Source organism: Patiria miniata, unplaced genomic scaffold (assembly GCF_015706575.1).
Source record: "Patiria miniata isolate m_02_andy unplaced genomic scaffold, ASM1570657v1 HiC_scaffold_15, whole genome shotgun sequence".
NCBI lineage: Eukaryota > Metazoa > Echinodermata > Asteroidea > Valvatida > Asterinidae > Patiria > Patiria miniata.
Genome location: NW_024037053.1, coordinates 3,923,759 through 3,943,382, shown reverse-complemented (window position 1 = coordinate 3,943,382; position 19,624 = coordinate 3,923,759). Strand labels below are relative to the sequence as shown.

The following is a 19,624-nucleotide window of genomic DNA, read 5'->3' as shown; positions in this document are numbered from 1 at the left end:
TAGCAACATCTCTCATTGTTTTTTTTTTTTTACGAATTTCAATCGTGGACTATCGGTCAATTGAGGACGTATTGTTTGTACCCTAACTCTTTTGTCCCAGGTCCACGATCACGATTGCCGGTGTTTACATACTCGAAGATACTCTTCGATCAATACAGTCAAAAACAATATTAAATTCAACCGACACTTATATATTTTCGGTGTAAAGCTAAATATAGATTTGTAGAAGTACATCTATTATTAGTACCCATGAGAAAATGTAAACCAACTTAATATACAAACATATATTTTTGTACAAATCAAACTGTTTAATGAAAATTTATACGTACACAAAATGTAAATAAAGTCTGTTTAATACTCATAGTTTGAATATACTATTATTCTTTAAAATTATTTTCCACAAGGGTTTATATAGTTGAGCGCACTACGCACTCTAGCAGTAGAATATGGACTTCCAAATAAGGTTCGCAGCTCTTTCAAACTAGTTCATTTTGTACTTTTTCAACCGAATTAATATTTAAAAAACAACTCTAATGCTACACCCGATGGTTTCAAAAACCGACAGGAATAAAACAAACGGTTATGTCGATTTCGCATAAACCCATCCTTGAAAACATTTTGACCCCCCCAAAAATGTTTTTGCAATAAAAAAAATATACTCGATAGATGCCAATTTGTAGCCTACAAACGCCACAGGAAAGTTCATCCGAGATATTCCTGTATTATATTCTGTAGGCCTAATTATTCTCAGTCTGCATTTAAAGCATGAAAAATAGATTAATTTGTACATTTATTTCCGCCATTATCAGAAAAACCGATCCTCTACCTGGAGCCTTTTCAATCACCGTTATATCTACCTTGATAAGAGTCGCGAGTTTTGTGCCGTTGTCATATGACGAATAAGTCATGGTTTGAGATGGAGGTTCTCGTAAACAGTGGACGAGTCCAAGTTGGCCTGGAACACATCGTAGCACATCGCATAGTGATCCTGTAACACGGAAACGATACACTCGTAAAAATACAACTCAGTAATTAAGGCCTACTTTTGAAAAGTTGGGTACGTAATAAACCCCACATGGACAATATCTTAAAATGCTCTGCGTTGATTACGGGCCTTTGATATCCCTGTTTTAGCCATCCCGGCTTGAATTCTAATTTATTATAATTGGTTTAGACCGCAAGGCAAGACCACAACGGAAAAATACAAATAGATATAGCATCCCAAATGACAAAAAAACCAAAACACCCGACAAGGATAAACATTTACCTTCTGCAATATGACATACATAATAGGAGGGCGCTATATATTTCGAGTATATAGATAAATTTTGATAAAAACAAAATATAAAGCCTCTCGTGTTTAACCAATATGTCTAAAACAGGCTAACGTATGTTTTAAGAAGTAAAGAGTAATTGGGAACAATATTTTGTTTGCATTTTTAAGACACCCTACGAAGACAATAATGGACACGGTACAAACAGGGTCAGTGTGAAATCATGAAGCACTCAGTATGTTTTGAAAAAAATATAATTAAAACTCTCACCAGTGAATACATCATGCTGGGATGTACAAGACGTAGGCGCAAAGCGGCTTGAAACACGTCTGCAACCTTTTCCTCTTGAAACTGTTCCGTCATAGACATCAAGGTGCAGTACACCGCTGTGCGACCCAATCCATCCCTTTATATCAAATAAAATGGGAAACAAATAAAAATTAAAGTCTGTATTAAAGACTAAACTGCACGTCCACACCACTATTATGGCGAGGCATCAAGAAAAATGGTCCCGCCATAGCAAAGTAACAACTGCAAACAAACCTTAGAAAATGTAGTGCTGCTCGTTATTAAACATCTACCAACACTTGACAGTATCGATACCTAGATCCATTGTATAACTTTCTTACGATTACTACAGCCCATAGTGGGGAAGAATGTGCTCGCCGTCGGAATTTGCAGATAATTATGTAGTTTTCTAGCAGAACAGGCAGTTTAGTTGTAGAGTGGTATTTAAAACTCTGCGAGAAGATGGTTTTCAAGGCGAGTGAACTGGATTCTTAGACCAATGGCACTCAACAGCCAACTTTAAGGTGTGTGTTTCTTCGAGGAAGAGGAAGAAGGAACAGCATTAATAAAACTTACATGCAGTGAACCACGATCGGTGGTCTTTCCTCGTGCCATTTTTGAGTCAGCTCCATGAGAGTGAACATTCCTTGTCGAGAGCTGGGCACCTCCTGATCCGACGGCCAGTCTTGGATTTGGAACTGGCAGACGTTGCGCGCGGGCTCGGACTTGGGGGAAAAATGTAAGATTTAGGTATGGCAAATGGTGGATGTGGTGTAGATTGCTCTCCAATACCCGTTTTATACTTGTGATGCATGAACGAACCAAAAAGCGACACTAGTCAACCTAAATATATTATGGGGTCAAACAGGCAATTTAATGCATCACCATAGACAATCCTACGGTGGCACCGGGCTCGCGTGAGTCGCGCTCAGGCAGTACGCACGCACTTCGCTTCTTCGACCAATAGGAATATCAAAATGCGCGCGCTCCGTCTTTAAGAACGCGTGAGCGTGACACCATCGCAGTTAAAGTCGCAGTAAAAGCTTATTTTGGTCGCCCGATTCGACCATAGCGGAATCCACCGACCTGAATGAGCAGCGCCTTTTGGTAACCGATTGGTCGACGTAGCACGACGTGCGTGAGAACTACATGAGCGCGACTCGTGCGAGCCTTGTGCTACCTTAAAAAATGGATGTCGCCGGAGTAATCTAGATTTCACTTGGAAGTTGCTCCGAACTACGGCTATAGTAGTCGACGTAACTTTTCACAGCGTCGAATTTAGTGCCAATATTAATGTTTTGGTTCGGCATGACAACAATCTCCATTGAAAATTAATAAAAGAAAGTATTCTGGAAAAAAAGAATACAAGAAGTGCTTTAACCGCAATTGCAAACGAATTTGTTTTGTATTTTTTTCTGCGTTTAAAGTATTGTTTATAGTCATGTTTACCTTTGTCTTGTTTTGCAGAGAAAACGTGTTCTCAATCACACCCTTGTGAGTTGTAGAGCGCAACAGTTTGACAACAAGAGGTCCAAATTCGATGCTTCCTTTGTCTGGCCAGTAACGACACATTGTCTGTTCAGAGGAAACAAAACAAGGTAATGTGATTTTGTTCTGTTTGCTTGATCAAAAATATTGTCGTGTTTGGGCAAGACTCCTCGAAGTAAAGTACCGCTATTATCGTATGGTAACCCTTGTCGGTTCTTTTTGTTCGGGCCAAATTGATTAAGAATGTAACCCAATTGGGTCTATTTGGACTTACGTCGTCTTCTTCATCCAAATGGTTGAGCATGACGATACAAGTGGCTTTCTGGTCGTACACCAGACGCCAAATGTCGGCAGTGGTGTTGGGCATCGGCATCTGGGTCGTGATGTACCTGTCCTTCTTGCGATAGCCCTGTAAAGCAAGCCGGCACTTGAAATATACAAAATATATTTGAAGCACAGGTAGGCCTAGAGAATATGAACCAATGTTCACCTTTCGTAGATGACCCTTCAATAACATCAACAAAAACTAGCAATATAGTTGCATATTCATTAAAACAAAACAATGTTACAATAAAACTTTGACAATACCGGTAGGAAGTGTGCGTTGATGTAGTTGGTATCATCTTCATGTGCATTGGTCATCAAGAATGGTCTCGCTCGGTCAGCTGCACAGTAGATAAGTGAATCACAATAAAGTTACAAACTGTCTGGGGTTGTGGTGTGTGTGCCCTTCGGCAAGGCACTTTGTCACTCATTGTTTCTCTCCACTCAGGAGTAAATGGGTACCTGTGAGGGCAGAGATGGTTATTGTGATTGATTTTGGCTACTTTGCGCCGAAATGACAGCATCGAGCTGTATACTCCCCAGGGAGCTGAGAATGTCTTTGGAATGTATCATTGGCCCAATGAGCAGGGTAATGATGTACATGAGCACCAATACTGGTGTATATAGATTTTTAAATATTATATTGAGCGCCATCGGCTGGGATCTTCGTGATGTACCTCTTGAACGGTTGGTAGCATATTAGGTGTGACTTGATAGAATCAACGTCAGGTTTGAGGTCTCTTCTGTTATCGAGGGGCTGGAATTACAATGTGGCCATCAAGTAAAATCACTCACTTGGAATGAAATCTTCGTAGCGGTTCTTCTCCACATTTTCTGGAAGCTTTCCCGCTTTACTGCTCCCACTGGCACGACTGACTCGAAGTTCACTCAAATGCTGGAAAAAGTACACGAATGTCAAGTGAACTTCTGCATATCCGAGAGTATTATTACCTAAGAGTTTAGCAAAAATGTCGCAGACATCTTGAGTATACTCGACGAATCGCTGTTCTCCTGAAAAACAGGTTCCCTTGTTTTATAATGTGCAAAGTACATACATGTAAACTTTGAACACCTAAAAAAGCAGGATCACGATTGACAACAGCAGCATGCAGCGGGCGGCGATGACAATGATGATCAAAATAGTATAGTGAATTGATGCTAGTTCCAATGCTACCCGCCATACGCTACACGACACACCAGTGTCTTTTTAGGTTGTTATTCATTATTACCTGGAATTGTTTCTCCATGCCCTTGTCCTTGGATCCAGGTTCCTTCTTTTTCAGAGAAGTCAGCTGCCGGCGGAAGGTTGTCATATCGTAGGTAGTCTCCCCAGTCAGAGAGGCCGCAAGGAGGGCGTCGAAGAGAAATTTGTATTGTTCCTGAAAATGCCAACAGATGTGTGTACAAACATGTGTATTGTCCGTCAAGCTGCTACATTGTTGAAATAGTTGCACGATGTCTGTTGTTTTTGTTAACATGTTAAATGCTTCGGTTGTTTTATTTACGACTTCCTTTTGCACGAAGCATCTTGACTTACCGGAGTCTGAACCATCTTGATCCGATTTTGTCTCATGCGATGGATGAAGGCAAGAACATTGACTTGTCCCTCCTGTTTTATCTGTTCAAGCATGGACTCAAGGCAGATATACGTCCCTGTGCGACCAACGCCCGCACTGAAAAAAAGAGAGTACGGAATGAACCAGTGAAGAGCCTTATTCCGAGCACACCCGGTTGTGAGGCGATCCATAATTTCTCTATTATGGATAAAAATAATGTCTCTATTTTATCAACTGTTCGGAGTCATACCTGCAGTGTATAATGGTTCGTCCTTCGTTGTGTTCAGCGTTCACCACTCGCATGAAGTTGAGCAATGGTGCGGGATATTCAGGGGGTTTCATGTCTGGCCAGGTGGTGTAGTGGAACTGCTTCACATGTCGTGTTTCCTCTTCATTGACCTGCCAAACAAGTGATGACAACAAATATTTAAAACTCAGGTGAACAACAGAGCTGTCTTGTTGACATAAAAGATGGATTGTTGCAGACAACTGGACACACAAACATGCATTTGTGACATGCATCAGCTGGTTAATTGCTGGTTATAGTCGCTGTAGGGAAGAAACAGAATATTTTCATCATAATTAATAATTCCGATTTGAATACCCAAATCATACTGACTAAACTTGATCCAAACTTCAATCATGCATATGGCTGTTAAATAAAGATAAATATAGGCATCTGTTGCTAGATTTGTCAAGAAAGCTTTGACGTATAGTGCTCTATTTTAATGAAGTTACCTCGGTTATGTTGAATTGACGAATGGTGTGGTCAAGGAAAGTCTGCTCGTCAATGATGGTTACTGTGATGTTAGCGTATGCAGTAACCCCAGTATCCGGCCAGTATTGCAGACATTTCGTCTAGATCAAACATAAGAGTTCTTCCTTAATTATTTCAGGGTATGCTTAAACGAGCTTGCAATTCCATTTCAGATTGGTATGTCTACATTATCCGTCTTTATGTTAACTTATAGAGTTATTTGTCTTTAATTCACTTTGCAAACAAAAATGGGGCAACAACACAGGAAATATATCGTAAGGAAACATTGATGATAAAGCAACCCCAAAGTAGGGAATTCTTATACCCAATATTATGATAGCAACATGTTAGATTCACTTAAATAAAAAGAAAAGAAATGCAAACAGTCTTAAAGTTTACACTACCTTTCCATTTTCCACCGGATTCGTCAGCATGACAATCTTATCCACGTTCATCTGCCACACCATCCGCCACATGTCATTGAGAGACGCATTGTTAGGTCCTATTGATAACATCAGATAAAAAACTCATAATTATCTTGTATGATTCAATTTACCCTACTAGTAACTGGTTAATAGTATTACACAATTGTTTCAGAACGAAAAAAGAGCTTTGAGAATTTCGAACATCATTTTTTTTTAATTACCCTGGCTTGCGATGTACTTGTCAGTTTCGCTGTAACCCTGCAAAAATAAAAGTAATGAAAAACGTTAAAGTTTAATATTGATTCACATACTCTATGCAAACGTTCCTAAAAACAACAGATTATCACACAATGAGTACAACAATTTCACTGTATGACGTAGCTTCTGAGTAGTTAAAATAACAAGTTATCAGAGATATTGCTTGCTTGCAAACGTAGTTCGTTGTTTTGTCAACTTTTGTTCGACTTACATCCACGTAGCAGGCATTTATGTAATCCGAATGTGGGTCTTTCTCTACAGGCGTCAACACAACACGAGAATGATCATCTGCGTAGAAAAAAAAGGAAGATTTAAACAAAACAAATGCGACTTTTTCTTCCTGCGCCAACATTGTGTCTACTAATAATATCGATTAAGAAATTAAATGAGATTTAATTTCGGGGATGATACATACAGGGGATGACGTTGGCAAACCGGTTCTTCTTCTTATTTTCTGGTTTACTCGCCACAGTCCAAGGGTGAAGCTGGTCATTGGGAAGAGTCTTAAATGGAAAAAAAGGAAAACAATAAATTTATAAGCAATTATCAAGGGACTTATGTGTCATCCTTGTAACTAGATTAATTGACTATGTTTTCATCGAGAGGAAGCCATAATAGCCGTTGTGTACAAGTTCATGGAACTCTGAACAGTTTTGCACAAATACTGGTTTTTCTTTTCATTAGTACATTTTTAGATGCTCTCTAAAAGTCTTGAACCTGGTGGAGTTTTCAAGTCAAGAAGAAAAACTGAGGAACAGTTAATAAAAGAAGAAGCAGAGATTTAAGAACCTTGTAGTCAGCTTTGAATCCACCGTCTCCAGCTGCTTCCTTTTTCTTGATGTAATCAGCTAGGACGTCAATACGAACTGGTGGTGGCGCCTTGAAAGACTTCTTTTTGATTGATGGAGTCGCAGGTGCAGTGGTATCTGCTGCAGGTGTAGGGGGACTACTCGGATTTACCTCTTGAACGCCAGCGTAGGCATTTGATGCTCCCGTCGGCTCATCTTTCGATAAAATAATGTCTTACAATGTTACCTAGACATTGCCACTTCGATTTTATAGGTAAATAGTTTCTTTAAATATACACGAGTGGCCCTTTATACATTTGATTGTTTTCCATTTCCAAACTTTAGGCAAAATGTTTTAGTAGATGAGTTCTTGTGAAAACTAAAACTCGGAAGCATTTTATGTTAAAATAAAATCAGATATAAGATAAAGACCCTTTCTATTTTTGGCTTTCAGAGCTTGTACTGACTTTAAAAAAAATGTGTGCTTTAACAATTTGATGAGGAAAAACGGCATTTATGTTTCGTTAAACCTAATGGCTGACGTACCTATTGGCATGACTATTTTGAAAGCGTCAACTAGATTTCCAACGCTGGATGAATAGTTGATTTTTTTTTGGCTGCGAGATCAACACCTTTTTACCTTGCATGCAGTCATCTGTCAGATCAACTGTAGACTGCGCCGTGACTCCATTGGTATCAGGTTGGTGTCTTGTCTCTTTGCTTCGTCTGTAATTTTTGTACAGATTATTAATATTATAAAAAGATTATAAATATTATTTTGGTATGAGTAGGTGTCATAAAGTAGGTGTTTTTTCCCGGCTGTTTCGTCTGTAAATATCGTCAAAGTTGTTTGTAAATATTTAGGGGGTATGAGCAAGTGTCAAAAACATCTTCTTGATGCATTTTTCTCTCTTTAGTTTAAAATTACTGAAAAAGCAATTTCATTTACACAGGACTATTGATGGTAAATATATAAATGTGTAATTACCTTTTGAAGACGACGACTGCTATAACAACAGCAATAAGCAGCAATACAGGAACGATGACGCCAAATGCAATTCCCACTGAGTTCCCAGCTGTAACAAATGACATTTAATTCCAGTATTACAAAATGCCAGGAACAAACTATATTAAGACCGTCGTTTGATCTCATCTTGCAGTCTCATGACCGAAGCCAATCCTGGCACATTTGGTATACATGATCCATTAACATTGCTTTATTTAGATCTGCCATGCAGCATCCTCCTCCTCACTAAATAAGCCTATAGGTAACTAGACACATATTTTGATTGGTATACGTACTACCAGTGTCTTATGATGTCTTTTATTTTAGTGGATTTCAAAAATTCTATACCATAATTATAGGCTTCTTGATATGCTACCGTCATCGTGGAGACTAGTAACGGCGGTGCATGGATGAAACGTGAACGGAAAGTTTGCATGACGCGATTTGATTGCCAGAGTGATTATCAGCATTGTCAGCTCTTTAACACTGCATTTTTAAGAAGCTATACATCCACAGATATTGTACAGAGTAGATCTACCTTTTCTTTAAACTTACCTTTCAAACTTGCAGTTTGTATTATTATCGGATCCGAAAAAGTCACGGAGGCTTCCTACATTCAAAGAAAATTATACAAAACATACGTATTTACTACAAATTGAACACTGATAAAATGACAGATTACAAACCGATTAAATTTGTCAACCTTGTGAAGATGGAAACGTGTCTACAAATCACTCACAACCATGGGAAGATGGTTGCCATTTGAAAAAAAGTCAGGTAGCAAAAACCGTTTTTCTTACCATTTCGTTTCCCTGGCTGACTGAGCCGACACGGATGCTGTAGGCAACGCCCGTCTTTAGCGGTGCGTTGTAGTAGCCTCCGTACACCTTCCCATCACCGACTGTAAACTTGTCAGGAACGCTGTCTTTAGTCATTTCTGCTGCAATGTAATCACCTGCAGAGTCCTCGAAATGGTTAGCGATGAGAGCCGCCCTTCTCCTTGATGTTTCGACCTTCTTCACATGTACGATGAATGATCTATTAACAAAAATGATTCGTTTGATTTAGATTTTTGAGAATCATGATCCAAGATGTATCTGCCACAGTAAAAGTTTGCAGCAAACAACAAAATAATCGTTAATGCTCAGAAGACATTTTCTCACTTGTTGTTTCAGTTTAATTTGGAAATTCACGTTGGCAATACCATGGGCATTTATTTTTGAGTCATTGTTATGTCAAAAAACGCGAATGATATTAGTATTGTACAAAAAGGCATAAGTGTAATGGAGTTAGTAGAGCTAATTTCATACGGGACTTTCTGTCTCAATCCTGATGTGTCATAATTATTCAACGATATTTTTTTATTTAAATAAGTATTGTTTAGAGATAGTACGCTTTTTTGGAAGTTGTGCTTTCGATAAAACGTAAAGTAGCTGTGTACAATTTTACGTCGTCACACTGTGTCGAACAATCTTACTCGACAAACGTGTCATCTTCCGGGAGCACGGCTCGGAGACCGATTGTCACCGTAGTCTCTGTCGCCTCGTTGTCGTACGTCATCGGGTTCCTTGGTGCTGGTGGATCTGTCGTTGATTTGAAGGGAATTAAAGGGGAAAAGTAAGTCTTCAGAAGAAAAAATATTTTCATCATAATATGTTTTCATCATAATTATAATGTCCTAGGTTGGGTTTAGTTTTAGTTTAAAACATCAATTAAACATCGTTCAATGAATTACATTGTGTTTCTGATAATATTCAAAATGCTATCAAGCCTTGTTTCAAAACCCTAGTATTGATGAAATCATGACTCTAAAATGGATCTATACATGTAGGTGGGCCTTCCTTACCAGGCTTGACGTGCTTTTATAGCGACTTTGTTTTGGTTAATGCGGTTACTCATATATTCAATGAGTTTGAGATTATAAAGTGGCAGAAATGAAATGTAAAACTATTGTCATTAAACTAGCGATATAATTCCAGTCAAACAATACATCACCTGACAGTGGTTTTGTGTAGACTTCCAAGACTGAAGGCATTCCTACAAGTATGCCATTCTTTGCCGAAACTCTGAATTCATATTTGGTGCCCGGTTGAAGATTCGCTTCGGTATATGGTGAACTGTCAGCTTCGTATTCGGTGTACGTAACTCCTGCAGTAAATCCAGGTTGATATGGTTTCTCCACGGCTCTGATCTTCACCTAAAGGTGACGATTAACAAAGCGAATCATTTGATGTCACAATATTCTCGTATAGTATGAGACGTTTGCTATTACGTGTCAGATTAGGTTTGCATCAATTGCATCGTTTGATTATTCAGCAAGATCCTCAACATTTAAATCTTATAATCAAAATACTTTGACTCTTGTACATACAACATAATATGTGCGGGGTCCCATGGGGTTTAGCGGCTGCTCCCAAGCGATGGTCAGTGAGGTTTCAGATCTTTCTGTCCAATGAAGGTTCTGCACATGTCCAGGAACTGAAAGAAACAAGGGTACTGACTTATTGGATTGCTGTCAACCAACATTAGGCGGGAAAAATCAATACATGAACGGTCTGCAGTCGATTACAGAGTTTGCAGCTTGAAATCAAACTCAAAATGAAACTCAACGTAGTTTACATTTTTTCCCCTTACAATCCTGCGATTTCAGAATTGACAAGCAATTAACTTTAGCGACTGGAAACAGAAGTAACTGGGGTATTCTTCAATTAATTCTTGTTTAGAAAGAACGTTTGAGGCTGGCTACTGATAATTCATTCGTTGGATGCATGAGGTATGAGAATTCATCCAACTGGTGTTTTACATGTTTTACTGTTGAACTGCATTGGATATGTCTGGCTGGCGAAGACCTGTTGTTATATGTTTTTGTAAATTTTGATTGTTGTAATTTTTTTAAAAGATTTTTTTGACGGCTTTGTAGGATTTTTATTGTATTAAACTTCTACTGAAATTTGTTTCTAACTTGAATAGTACATTTTGCGTATTTATTTTTGTCATATAGCTCTTTGATGTGGATTTTCTGCAGTTGTCTGCGCATTATACATTTCCTTTTTTTAAATATTTTTATTTATTATTTATTATTCTTACCTCCTACTGCAGTCTCATTGATGACTTCGCTCCACGGGCCAACGCCCACTGACGTCTTGGCTCGCACCTAAGACACAACATTCACAAAGATAATTATCTAGATCTCGCAAGTATCTTCTTCACCACGCCTTCCATACATTTGTGAATAACGTTATTTAATACCTTACTCCTTTTACTGCATGCCGTATATCAGCAAGATTTATATCTGTGGGTCGTTGAAAAATATGTAATGAATGATATAACATTTGCAGTGGCAATGACGGAATGTCCGTTGTTCAGGCTCGGCAGTTACCAAACTAAACAGTAGAAAATATTTGTTTTTAATTACCTGCATGGAGTAGGTTACATTAACAACAAGATCGGACAGTTGGTAAGACAGTATAGCTGTGCTGCGATTGTACACATCAACTCTCGATGATTCATTTCCCACGACCCAATAGGCCACATCGTAGTTTGTGATGATCCCTTGTGGAGGATCAGGCTCCGTCCATACAACCGCGAGATATTGATTATCAGCGGTCGTAATGCTGACATTCAAAGGGGCTGTTGGCTCTGCAAAATTGACGAAAACGTGCTTTTAAAATTTAATATACTTACAACGTTACAACGTAATGTTGGATGGAATAGACTGATCAACTAGACTCCACTCTACGATGATTTGACCAATCACAGACGTGATTCTTGACCGACATGAATCTACCCAATATCCGACATGCCTGCACTTATTTGACGCACACTTCTGGAAAACTGCAATGTGGCATTGATGAGGCGCTGTAACTACACAGTTGCTCGGTCGGTTGGGCTTAATGGATAAGTCAATGGAGGGTCTTGGATATTCAGGAATCAACGGTAATGAAAAGTATTTGCAAAAGCCGTACCTGCTTCTGTGGTCCGCACCGTCAGAATGCTGCTGAATGACCCAGTCGACATTGTAGTGTAGAAAGCTACTTGGAAGTTATAATCTACGTACGGTGTTAATCCATCAATGGTCGTCGAGGTGTCCGTAGTATTAGTCGGTGGCTTAATCAATGGTCCGGTATTTGCCTGGGAAAGTTTGTACTGGTACCCCTGCAAATCACTGCCTAGACAAACAACTTTGCTCCAGGAGAAACTAATGTTGCGTTGCATGACTGACCTTGTTATAACTTGTCCTGGGAAAGGATCTTGCACTAAAATGTCAACAGAGTAAAAAAAAGGAAAAGTAAGTCTTTACTTTATTGATGTTAATCGTAATTTAAACGTCCTATTGTTAAATACAATTGTGGTAAAAAAAAGATAAAGAGCGGGCGTGGCCATGAAGTCGTGTAAGAAGCATTTGAAGGGATTGTGATGAGTCGTGTTGCGGCACTGTAATCGTCTAGTGGACTATTTCAGTGTCGAAAAAAAGAATCAGCAACAGGCACCGAATGACAGAACGTGCTCACTTAGGCCTGCTGGAAAGTGTTCCGATCATGGAGATTTATTTACATTTGAAAACATTAAAAAACAAAAGTACCAAATTAGTTAGTGTAACAGTATTTGCTGTTATAAAATGCTAACCACAGATGCGTCCATGTGTGAATATAACATCCAAAGCAAACATTGTAAAATAATTTCCTTCAAGTCTTAAGCTTCTTGCAAAGTAGCAACTACAAGTTTTCCAAAAAAAGATGGATATGATAAGCCTAAATTGCAACTTAGTTTGTGTTATTGCTACAACGTACCAGTGTCATAGTTAAAAAAAAAAACATGACGAAATATATTCTTCCTGTGTCGTGGTGGATAGCAGTACAATATTATTCTCTGACGACCAGTCTGAGTTTACCAGCACATGAACATATTGACAGTTTAAGGACAGACAAAGTGGACACACTTATAGTCCATGGTTATCTTACTTGAACACTGACAGTTGATCCCGAAGTATGGTATGGCACATGTACCATTGCTGCAATTTCCAGTATCCTTACTGCAGGTTTCACTTGATGCACAGTGACATGTCTGCTTACAGTCAGCTCCATACTTCCCCTCCGGACACTCTGACAAAGAGAAGTTTGAGGAGGAATATCTTGCAGATAAGGCTGTAAAAAGTACTGTAGAATTATGCAAAGTTGTACTTCTGATAAACAAAATAAAGTAGTGATGTTCACTTAAAAGGGTCTCTAAGGCAATGCAGTCTCCAAATTCATGAGACAGAAATATGCATGTATGCAACCTGATTAACATACATGTTTATGCAGATTTTCTTCTTCAAAAAAATTAGCACAATAGTACCGTCCCTCCCAAAGGAACCTGGCCCAATCCACAACAAAATGTCAATTCACTCTTGGCACCATAGGGGAAAGAGAACTACTCTTGTTCACCTTGCATGCAATTTAGTCCTACGTATCCAGCAGCACAGGAGCATCCGTAAGGATCAGGAAGACAAAACAAACGACCCCGGCAAGCATCGTCGTGTGGATCGGTGGTATCGGAGCATCTATGCCGAGCGTTTTGGCCAAAGACATCACGGCCATGAACTGTGTGCATGAAGTGACATAAAACAACATCACATAACAATTAGATTTGTATACAGCATGAACGAGGTTACTTGTTCGAAGTGACAAAATGTAAACCTGACAACACCAAAAATATCCAAGTCGATAGATTTAATGATTAATGATTCTCTTTTTAAGTTTGTTGCTTTGTAAACTGATTCGTCACACGTGCAATGGTATGTCATAGCTTATTCCTTCTGTATGCGCCAGACTAACGGCTTTCCACCACCTAGCTCGGTCAATTAAGACATTCCACGCAAGTAACAGAATCGCCACCACGTTGTTGTAAGAAGCTATATCTTTTAAATTTGTGCCGTAAAAAAAAAACATGCTGACTTTTTTTTTATTAAGCAGCACCTTGTTCGCAGTTTTCTCCACTAAAACCCGGAGCACAGACACAGTTTCCTGTGTTGTCATCACATACGCCTCCATTGTAGCACCGTCGACAAAGGTTCAGACAGGATGGTAGCCCCCACCTTCCATCAGAACAACCTAAGTGTAGACATGGACATTTGTTTGTGATCGTATTTCAAAATGGAGAGTAATCCTCATTCATCTGTGGTTATCCCCATTTCACATTAAAGGTAAATGCATATGGCTCTGATATTATATTCTTGCATGCTTTTTGCATGTTCGTAGAAAGTGACATTGCAAACAAGAACTTTTTACAGCACGTGCTCGAAGCGAACTTTTTTTTTCAATCCAATATATAAGATATCAAGACTTATACGCGTTTTCCAAAACGCATACTTCGCAGTGCACTCGTTTACAAATATACCTCGCACGATCAGTCTCATGATGCCATGCAGTTGTTGATCCTCCTGGTCAGATACGAAGCAGCTGTAGACTCCTCCATCACTCACAGCAACATCATCAATAGTCACATTGAGCTGGTCATTCCAAGATGTGATGACGTCACTTCCATTATGCCGCCACATGTAGTTTGTGTTTTGGGCATTCACATTTTGCATCTCCAGTCGAACTGAGTCTCCGACGTTTGCTATCTGCGTTCGCTGAACTGGACGTATCTGAACACTATCTGTGTGCAAATTTAACAAATAGAGATAACATGCAGCATATTCTAAAATCGGGTTTTGGACAGGTATGTAATTTTTGTCCTCGTATTTCAACCAGTCCATTTTCGGTCTTGTCGGATCTACCACAATAATTTAAAAATATGTTGTTCATGAGCTTTTTTTTCAGAACCTCTGCACATCAACATGGTGGAATTTAGACCGGTTATTTATTTTAAACTGGTGGATGTTTTGAGGGAATAAAGTCATGTGGTGTTCTTCAGCTTGGTTTGCTCTGATTGTGATCTGAATCAACAGGAATGTTATCTTACCACCATTCGGTAGCATTACGATCTGAATCCTGGTGTTGATGCTTCCTCTTCTTCCTTCAAAATAGAAGACACCAACTCTGCTAATCCCAGCCGCCGCAGGTAACCGTAGAGATCTCTCTTTACATTCCAAAGACGGCTTGTCTTCTTCGGTTGATCCGGGAGGAAGTCCATCCATTCCACCTGTTGCCAACTGACGGCCAAATGAGACACCAGCAGGTATGTCATCGGGACCTTTGTATGCTGTCAGGACGACATCCTTGCCACCAGTCGAGTTGATGAGAGCAGGATTAGCGACGAAAGTAAAATCCACTGAGAATGGAACATTTTTTTTGCAATATGCTGTTAGAAACTTATTCGGACCCCAATAAAAAAAATCGTTTAGACCAAAACATTGAATGTATAATCAATTGGCATACTAGGAGTTGTCGCATCTGGACGGATGAGCAGTAGCATTCACAGAAACATGTAGTTGACGTCTTTATAGCGATCAAAAGACATATAGAGACTTATTGCGTCATATACCATTTTTGGTAATGGATTAGTGACGGTTGGTTCACTTATTAATATAAGAGAAATCTGTTGTGAAAGACTAGTCCACTGTCATTTATCGTGATAGCTTATTTGCTTCCACAAAATGTCATTCTTGCGAAGTATTTTTTTTTTTAAATCAACCTTTCTCCCAGCTTGTTAGAACATAATCACCTGCTGGAACGTTAGGCCTGCATGGAAACACTAAGACTTCACACAGGAAAAGGAACCGTTCTTCTGGATCATCGACGCTGACGTATCGAGCAGTCAGTCCATCAGGTGGATTGCAGTCAAACTCCATCCAGTTATTGGCTACGGCTTGATATTCGGTAACTTTACTCCCACACATTGTGTTCTCAGTGGGCCCACTGCTCATACCTGCACGGACAACAGCATCCTCCAAACGAACCCTCGCACCCACTAATTACGAAGCATGGAAGAAAATGAGCAACATTGTCAGCAAGAAATTGTGTAAATAAATTATCACGGTTTTAGACAGAATGATATGAAATTCTGTTTCCCAATTTTTGTTTCCCAGTTTGTATCTTGTCACATTCCGTCAACGTAAGTAGTTGGAAAATCAACTCACAATTAGCACCACCATAGCCCTTGACTGTCACCTTGCCGACACATTGAACAGACATCAGGTCAAGTTTCCACCATGATGGCACTCCATCTGTTAACAAAGAAGGCTTATGAATTTGAGTCAAGGTAGTGTACTTGATAATTAAATTTCATTTAAAATAGACAATTACAAAATTAACGCTTCCTTTTTTTACCCACTTGTCTCCTTTTGTGCACTTTATTTAGTCCTTTTTTTGCAGCAGAATCCACCATCTTTGGAACAAAATGGGCCGCCTCAAGTTCCTTTTCATTTAAAAAAGTCCGGAGGAGAAACTGTTTGTATTAATTAGCCTTACTATAATGAGGGTAATTTAATTTATTGTCTGCGTACTAAAAGTAGGCCTACATAAGCTTTTCTGGAAAAAAGTCCTCAGATGCAATCATCAAATACACAGCTCAAAGGTAATTTCGAAGTGTATATGGCATTGTTTGGTAGTTTATCAATATGTATTTAATTAATGAGGCCTTACTTGTGGTGCTGCAGTGCCTGTCAGGATCATCGTAGATGAAAGCTCTGTCGACCGCATGAGCAGAAACCCTGGGATTGAATGTGCCGCTCTGAGAAGTCCATCTTCCATCCACAGAAATTGCTACAAAAATACAGGAAAAACCAAATGTCTTCGAAGGATTATCTTAATTTAACGATTTTCCCATATTAATCTTCCCCCTTACATTACAGCGAAACCCAACTTCGATCTTTACACTTAACTGAGTATTGTGTTTTATTATTCATTTCTAAACCACCCCAGTGTGATAGAATGATACTTAAAAGCATTACTCACCAGTTGAGGTGAGAGCTTCTTCATCCACGAATTCTTCAACCGTGACTTCCGCCAAGTTAATGATTTTATTGTCGCCGGGAAAGTCTACGCTCACATACCGAGCAGTGACCACAGGAACAGCTGTCATTATGGTAACTTGGTGTACGCCGACTGTTCCTATCAATGTGTTGGGTGAACGATCTGGACTCAACCCAGCACGTACTTCAGCACCGTCCATGCCGACTCCTGCGTTTTAAAAACACGCACATTATGATACCACTGCAGTTGAATGTTTTGGAACTGGGCTTTATATAATTTCAAATAATGAATTTTGTCAGATTAGGGCTTCCAACTCTTCACAAAATCACCATTTAATATATATTCAAATACATGTAATAATTTTATCTATGAAAGGGCTGGTATCCTGAGTAACGTATAAAGCAATGTATTTGCTCTGTGTATAATCCTCTAATAAAATACGGTATATAAAAGTTAAATGTCAAATGATATTGGATGACGGATGTGCATTAAGTTAGAAAATCTAGTGGAAATGAACACCACGACAAGTGATCACCCTACCAAAGACGGGGATAATTGATTTGCCATGGTTATCTTCAAATCTGTTCTAGCGTTTAAAGTTCTGGCAGACATTATGGCATCTGACAGGTTTACCAATAGTAATTCAACAAGAACAAACATACGACAAACATTCTGTGGGTTACGGGTGGGCAGAGGTTCTGGCATCTAACAAACTTGCCAGCAGCAATTCAACAAGAACAGATATCATATTTCAAAAATGCGAATAATATTCTATGTGTTTTGGGTGGGCAGATTCTTACCCTTGATGATAGTAATTGTCTTCAAGCAGTAGACAGCCTCCAAGTCCAATCGCCACCACGGATTGAGCATTTCCGCTGTACAGATATGAAACAGAGGTTATTCATCCTACCCAATGTTTCTGTCATTTGTCAGGAAAGCCACCACAGTCTCCCAGTCACAAGATTTGAATTGTAACGCATGAACACCCATTAATATTGCTATCGTTTTTTGTCTCTTTTAATTTTTCACTGTACTTGCAAGTTACTTTTGAACGGACCTGTGATGGACCCGACCACAACATTGCTTTATTACAATGTGAAGCGATTATCTCACCCGTCTTTGAAAATATGGTAATGTTTCCATCCACAGCCTTCCCTGCCTCAAATCTAAGGCCGTTTTCATCCGGAGCAGTTGAGCTCTGTTCGGCAGGTTTCCCTCGCACATCCAAGGACAGTGCTTTAGTTTAAAATACAAAAGGAATAGTTTTTCAACGACAAAAAAAATGGAAACATTTGTTTGTAGTTGCTGAAAGCAACAAGTCTTTTAAAAAATGTTAAGCAAGCCAAATCAAATCCACCCACATTTTGGTACTTTGTTGTGTTATCACTGTACAATTTACTCTTCTTGAGTTTCGATTTTTGTTTGCAGAATGAATGTGCTTGGCAAGGTTAAATCATTGTAAACTTGATGATCATGTCTATAACAAAAAAGAAAGATTATTTTCCTCTAAAAAAAATCCGTACAGAATACAACCTGCTAACATCCTGAAATACATAAATGAAATCACTGGATAAAATAATAGCTGAGAATGAGGTCAATTCGCATCAACATGCCAAAAATCTGCATGATAGTATATGCCTGTATAAAGTGGTTTGGAAATCAATAATTCAAACTAAACATGTCACGTCCTGATTTTTTGTTCTTCGCAGAGTAAAAATAACTCCATCACTGAATTGTGGTGGAATGAACGGGAACGACAATTAAACCATCATCAAACAATTATACACTTTAATTACCTGTGTTGACAACAATCAGAAGTACCAACGCATAGAAACGACACCATCGTAGCGAACAGGCCGCCATGATTATTGCATGCGGAAATAAATATCCAATAAATCTGATCTGCTGCACCCACACTCAGAACCTGTACCCATACACTTCGTGCCGAGCATTGAATACATTACGGTTTTGTATTTTTGAATAATCGCTAGAGGGGAATAGCCTGGCTGACCTGGCTTCGCCAATACACTACGTCATAGAGAACTTCACGGTACAGTGACTTCGTTGCTCCCAACACTGTGGAATACCATTTCTTATACAGTTACCAGCATTGACAAGTTTGCAGTATGAAACCGTCATGTGATCATTATTCCATTGTTGTTTCTGATAATAAAACCACTATTTTCTTCAAAACGTGCTTGCATGACAAGGTAATCTCACAAAGATGGCATTGAGGAAGTGGTCCGACTTTGAGGGGAAATCTCATCATGATTTGTTTGATGACCGTGAAGAATTCCTCTATTTTTCATTGGATTGTTTTGGTGTAAATCATATCACTGGCAAATATGTATATTTCATCCGAGCTGTTTGAATGTTTACTTTGACCTCAATTTGCATGTTGACCCCAGGTAGGCGTGGTAAGCCTTGTGAAGCAATTTTGAAACATATTTCATCATCCATGTTATTTTTTGCATAGAGATAATGTTGTAATATTACACCTATTCAAGTCTGAAAGAAACAAATTTGTAAAACAAATAAATCAATCGTTTTTTCTCGTGCCTCA

General features: G+C 39.0%; 1 protein-coding gene across 1 annotated transcript; it reads right to left on the bottom strand.

Annotated features, from left to right (window-relative positions):
- Nucleotides 1-658: 658 nt before the first annotated feature.
- On the bottom strand, nucleotides 659-18,924 carry LOC119722266 (receptor-type tyrosine-protein phosphatase kappa-like). The gene is made up of 35 exons (XM_038192308.1): nucleotides 18,858-18,924; nucleotides 18,175-18,297; nucleotides 17,862-17,936; nucleotides 17,044-17,268; nucleotides 15,113-15,418; nucleotides 14,543-14,803; nucleotides 14,122-14,256; nucleotides 13,591-13,746; nucleotides 13,126-13,266; nucleotides 12,130-12,420; nucleotides 11,580-11,803; nucleotides 11,252-11,318; nucleotides 10,536-10,642; nucleotides 10,160-10,361; nucleotides 9,642-9,747; nucleotides 8,965-9,202; nucleotides 8,720-8,774; nucleotides 8,147-8,234; nucleotides 7,799-7,884; nucleotides 7,160-7,374; nucleotides 6,786-6,873; nucleotides 6,582-6,658; nucleotides 6,334-6,370; nucleotides 6,092-6,189; nucleotides 5,669-5,788; nucleotides 5,181-5,329; nucleotides 4,912-5,047; nucleotides 4,604-4,753; nucleotides 4,170-4,269; nucleotides 3,639-3,715; nucleotides 3,325-3,459; nucleotides 3,012-3,137; nucleotides 2,139-2,287; nucleotides 1,545-1,680; nucleotides 659-988 (listed from the first exon to the last, which is right to left on the bottom strand). Exons 1-35 carry the CDS (start codon nucleotides 18,922-18,924, stop codon nucleotides 905-907), a joined length of 4,830 nt encoding a protein of 1,609 aa, XP_038048236.1. The 3' UTR covers nucleotides 659-904.
- Between the last annotated feature and the right edge of the window lie 700 nt (nucleotides 18,925-19,624).

Bases quoted from the DNA above. Each gene is read 5' to 3' on its own strand.
- LOC119722266 (XM_038192308.1), bottom strand. From the start codon at position 18,924: ATGGCGGCCTGTTCGCTACGATGGTGTCGTTTCTATGCGTTGGTACTT. The intron at 10,362-10,535 runs GTATGTACAAGA...CGTCACCTTTAG, and splicing joins GACCCCGCACATATTATGTT to GTGAAGATCAGAGCCGTGGA. The intron at 4,754-4,911 runs GTAAGTCAAGAT...TGGCATTTTCAG, and splicing joins TCAAGATGGTTCAGACTCCG to GAACAATACAAATTTCTCTT.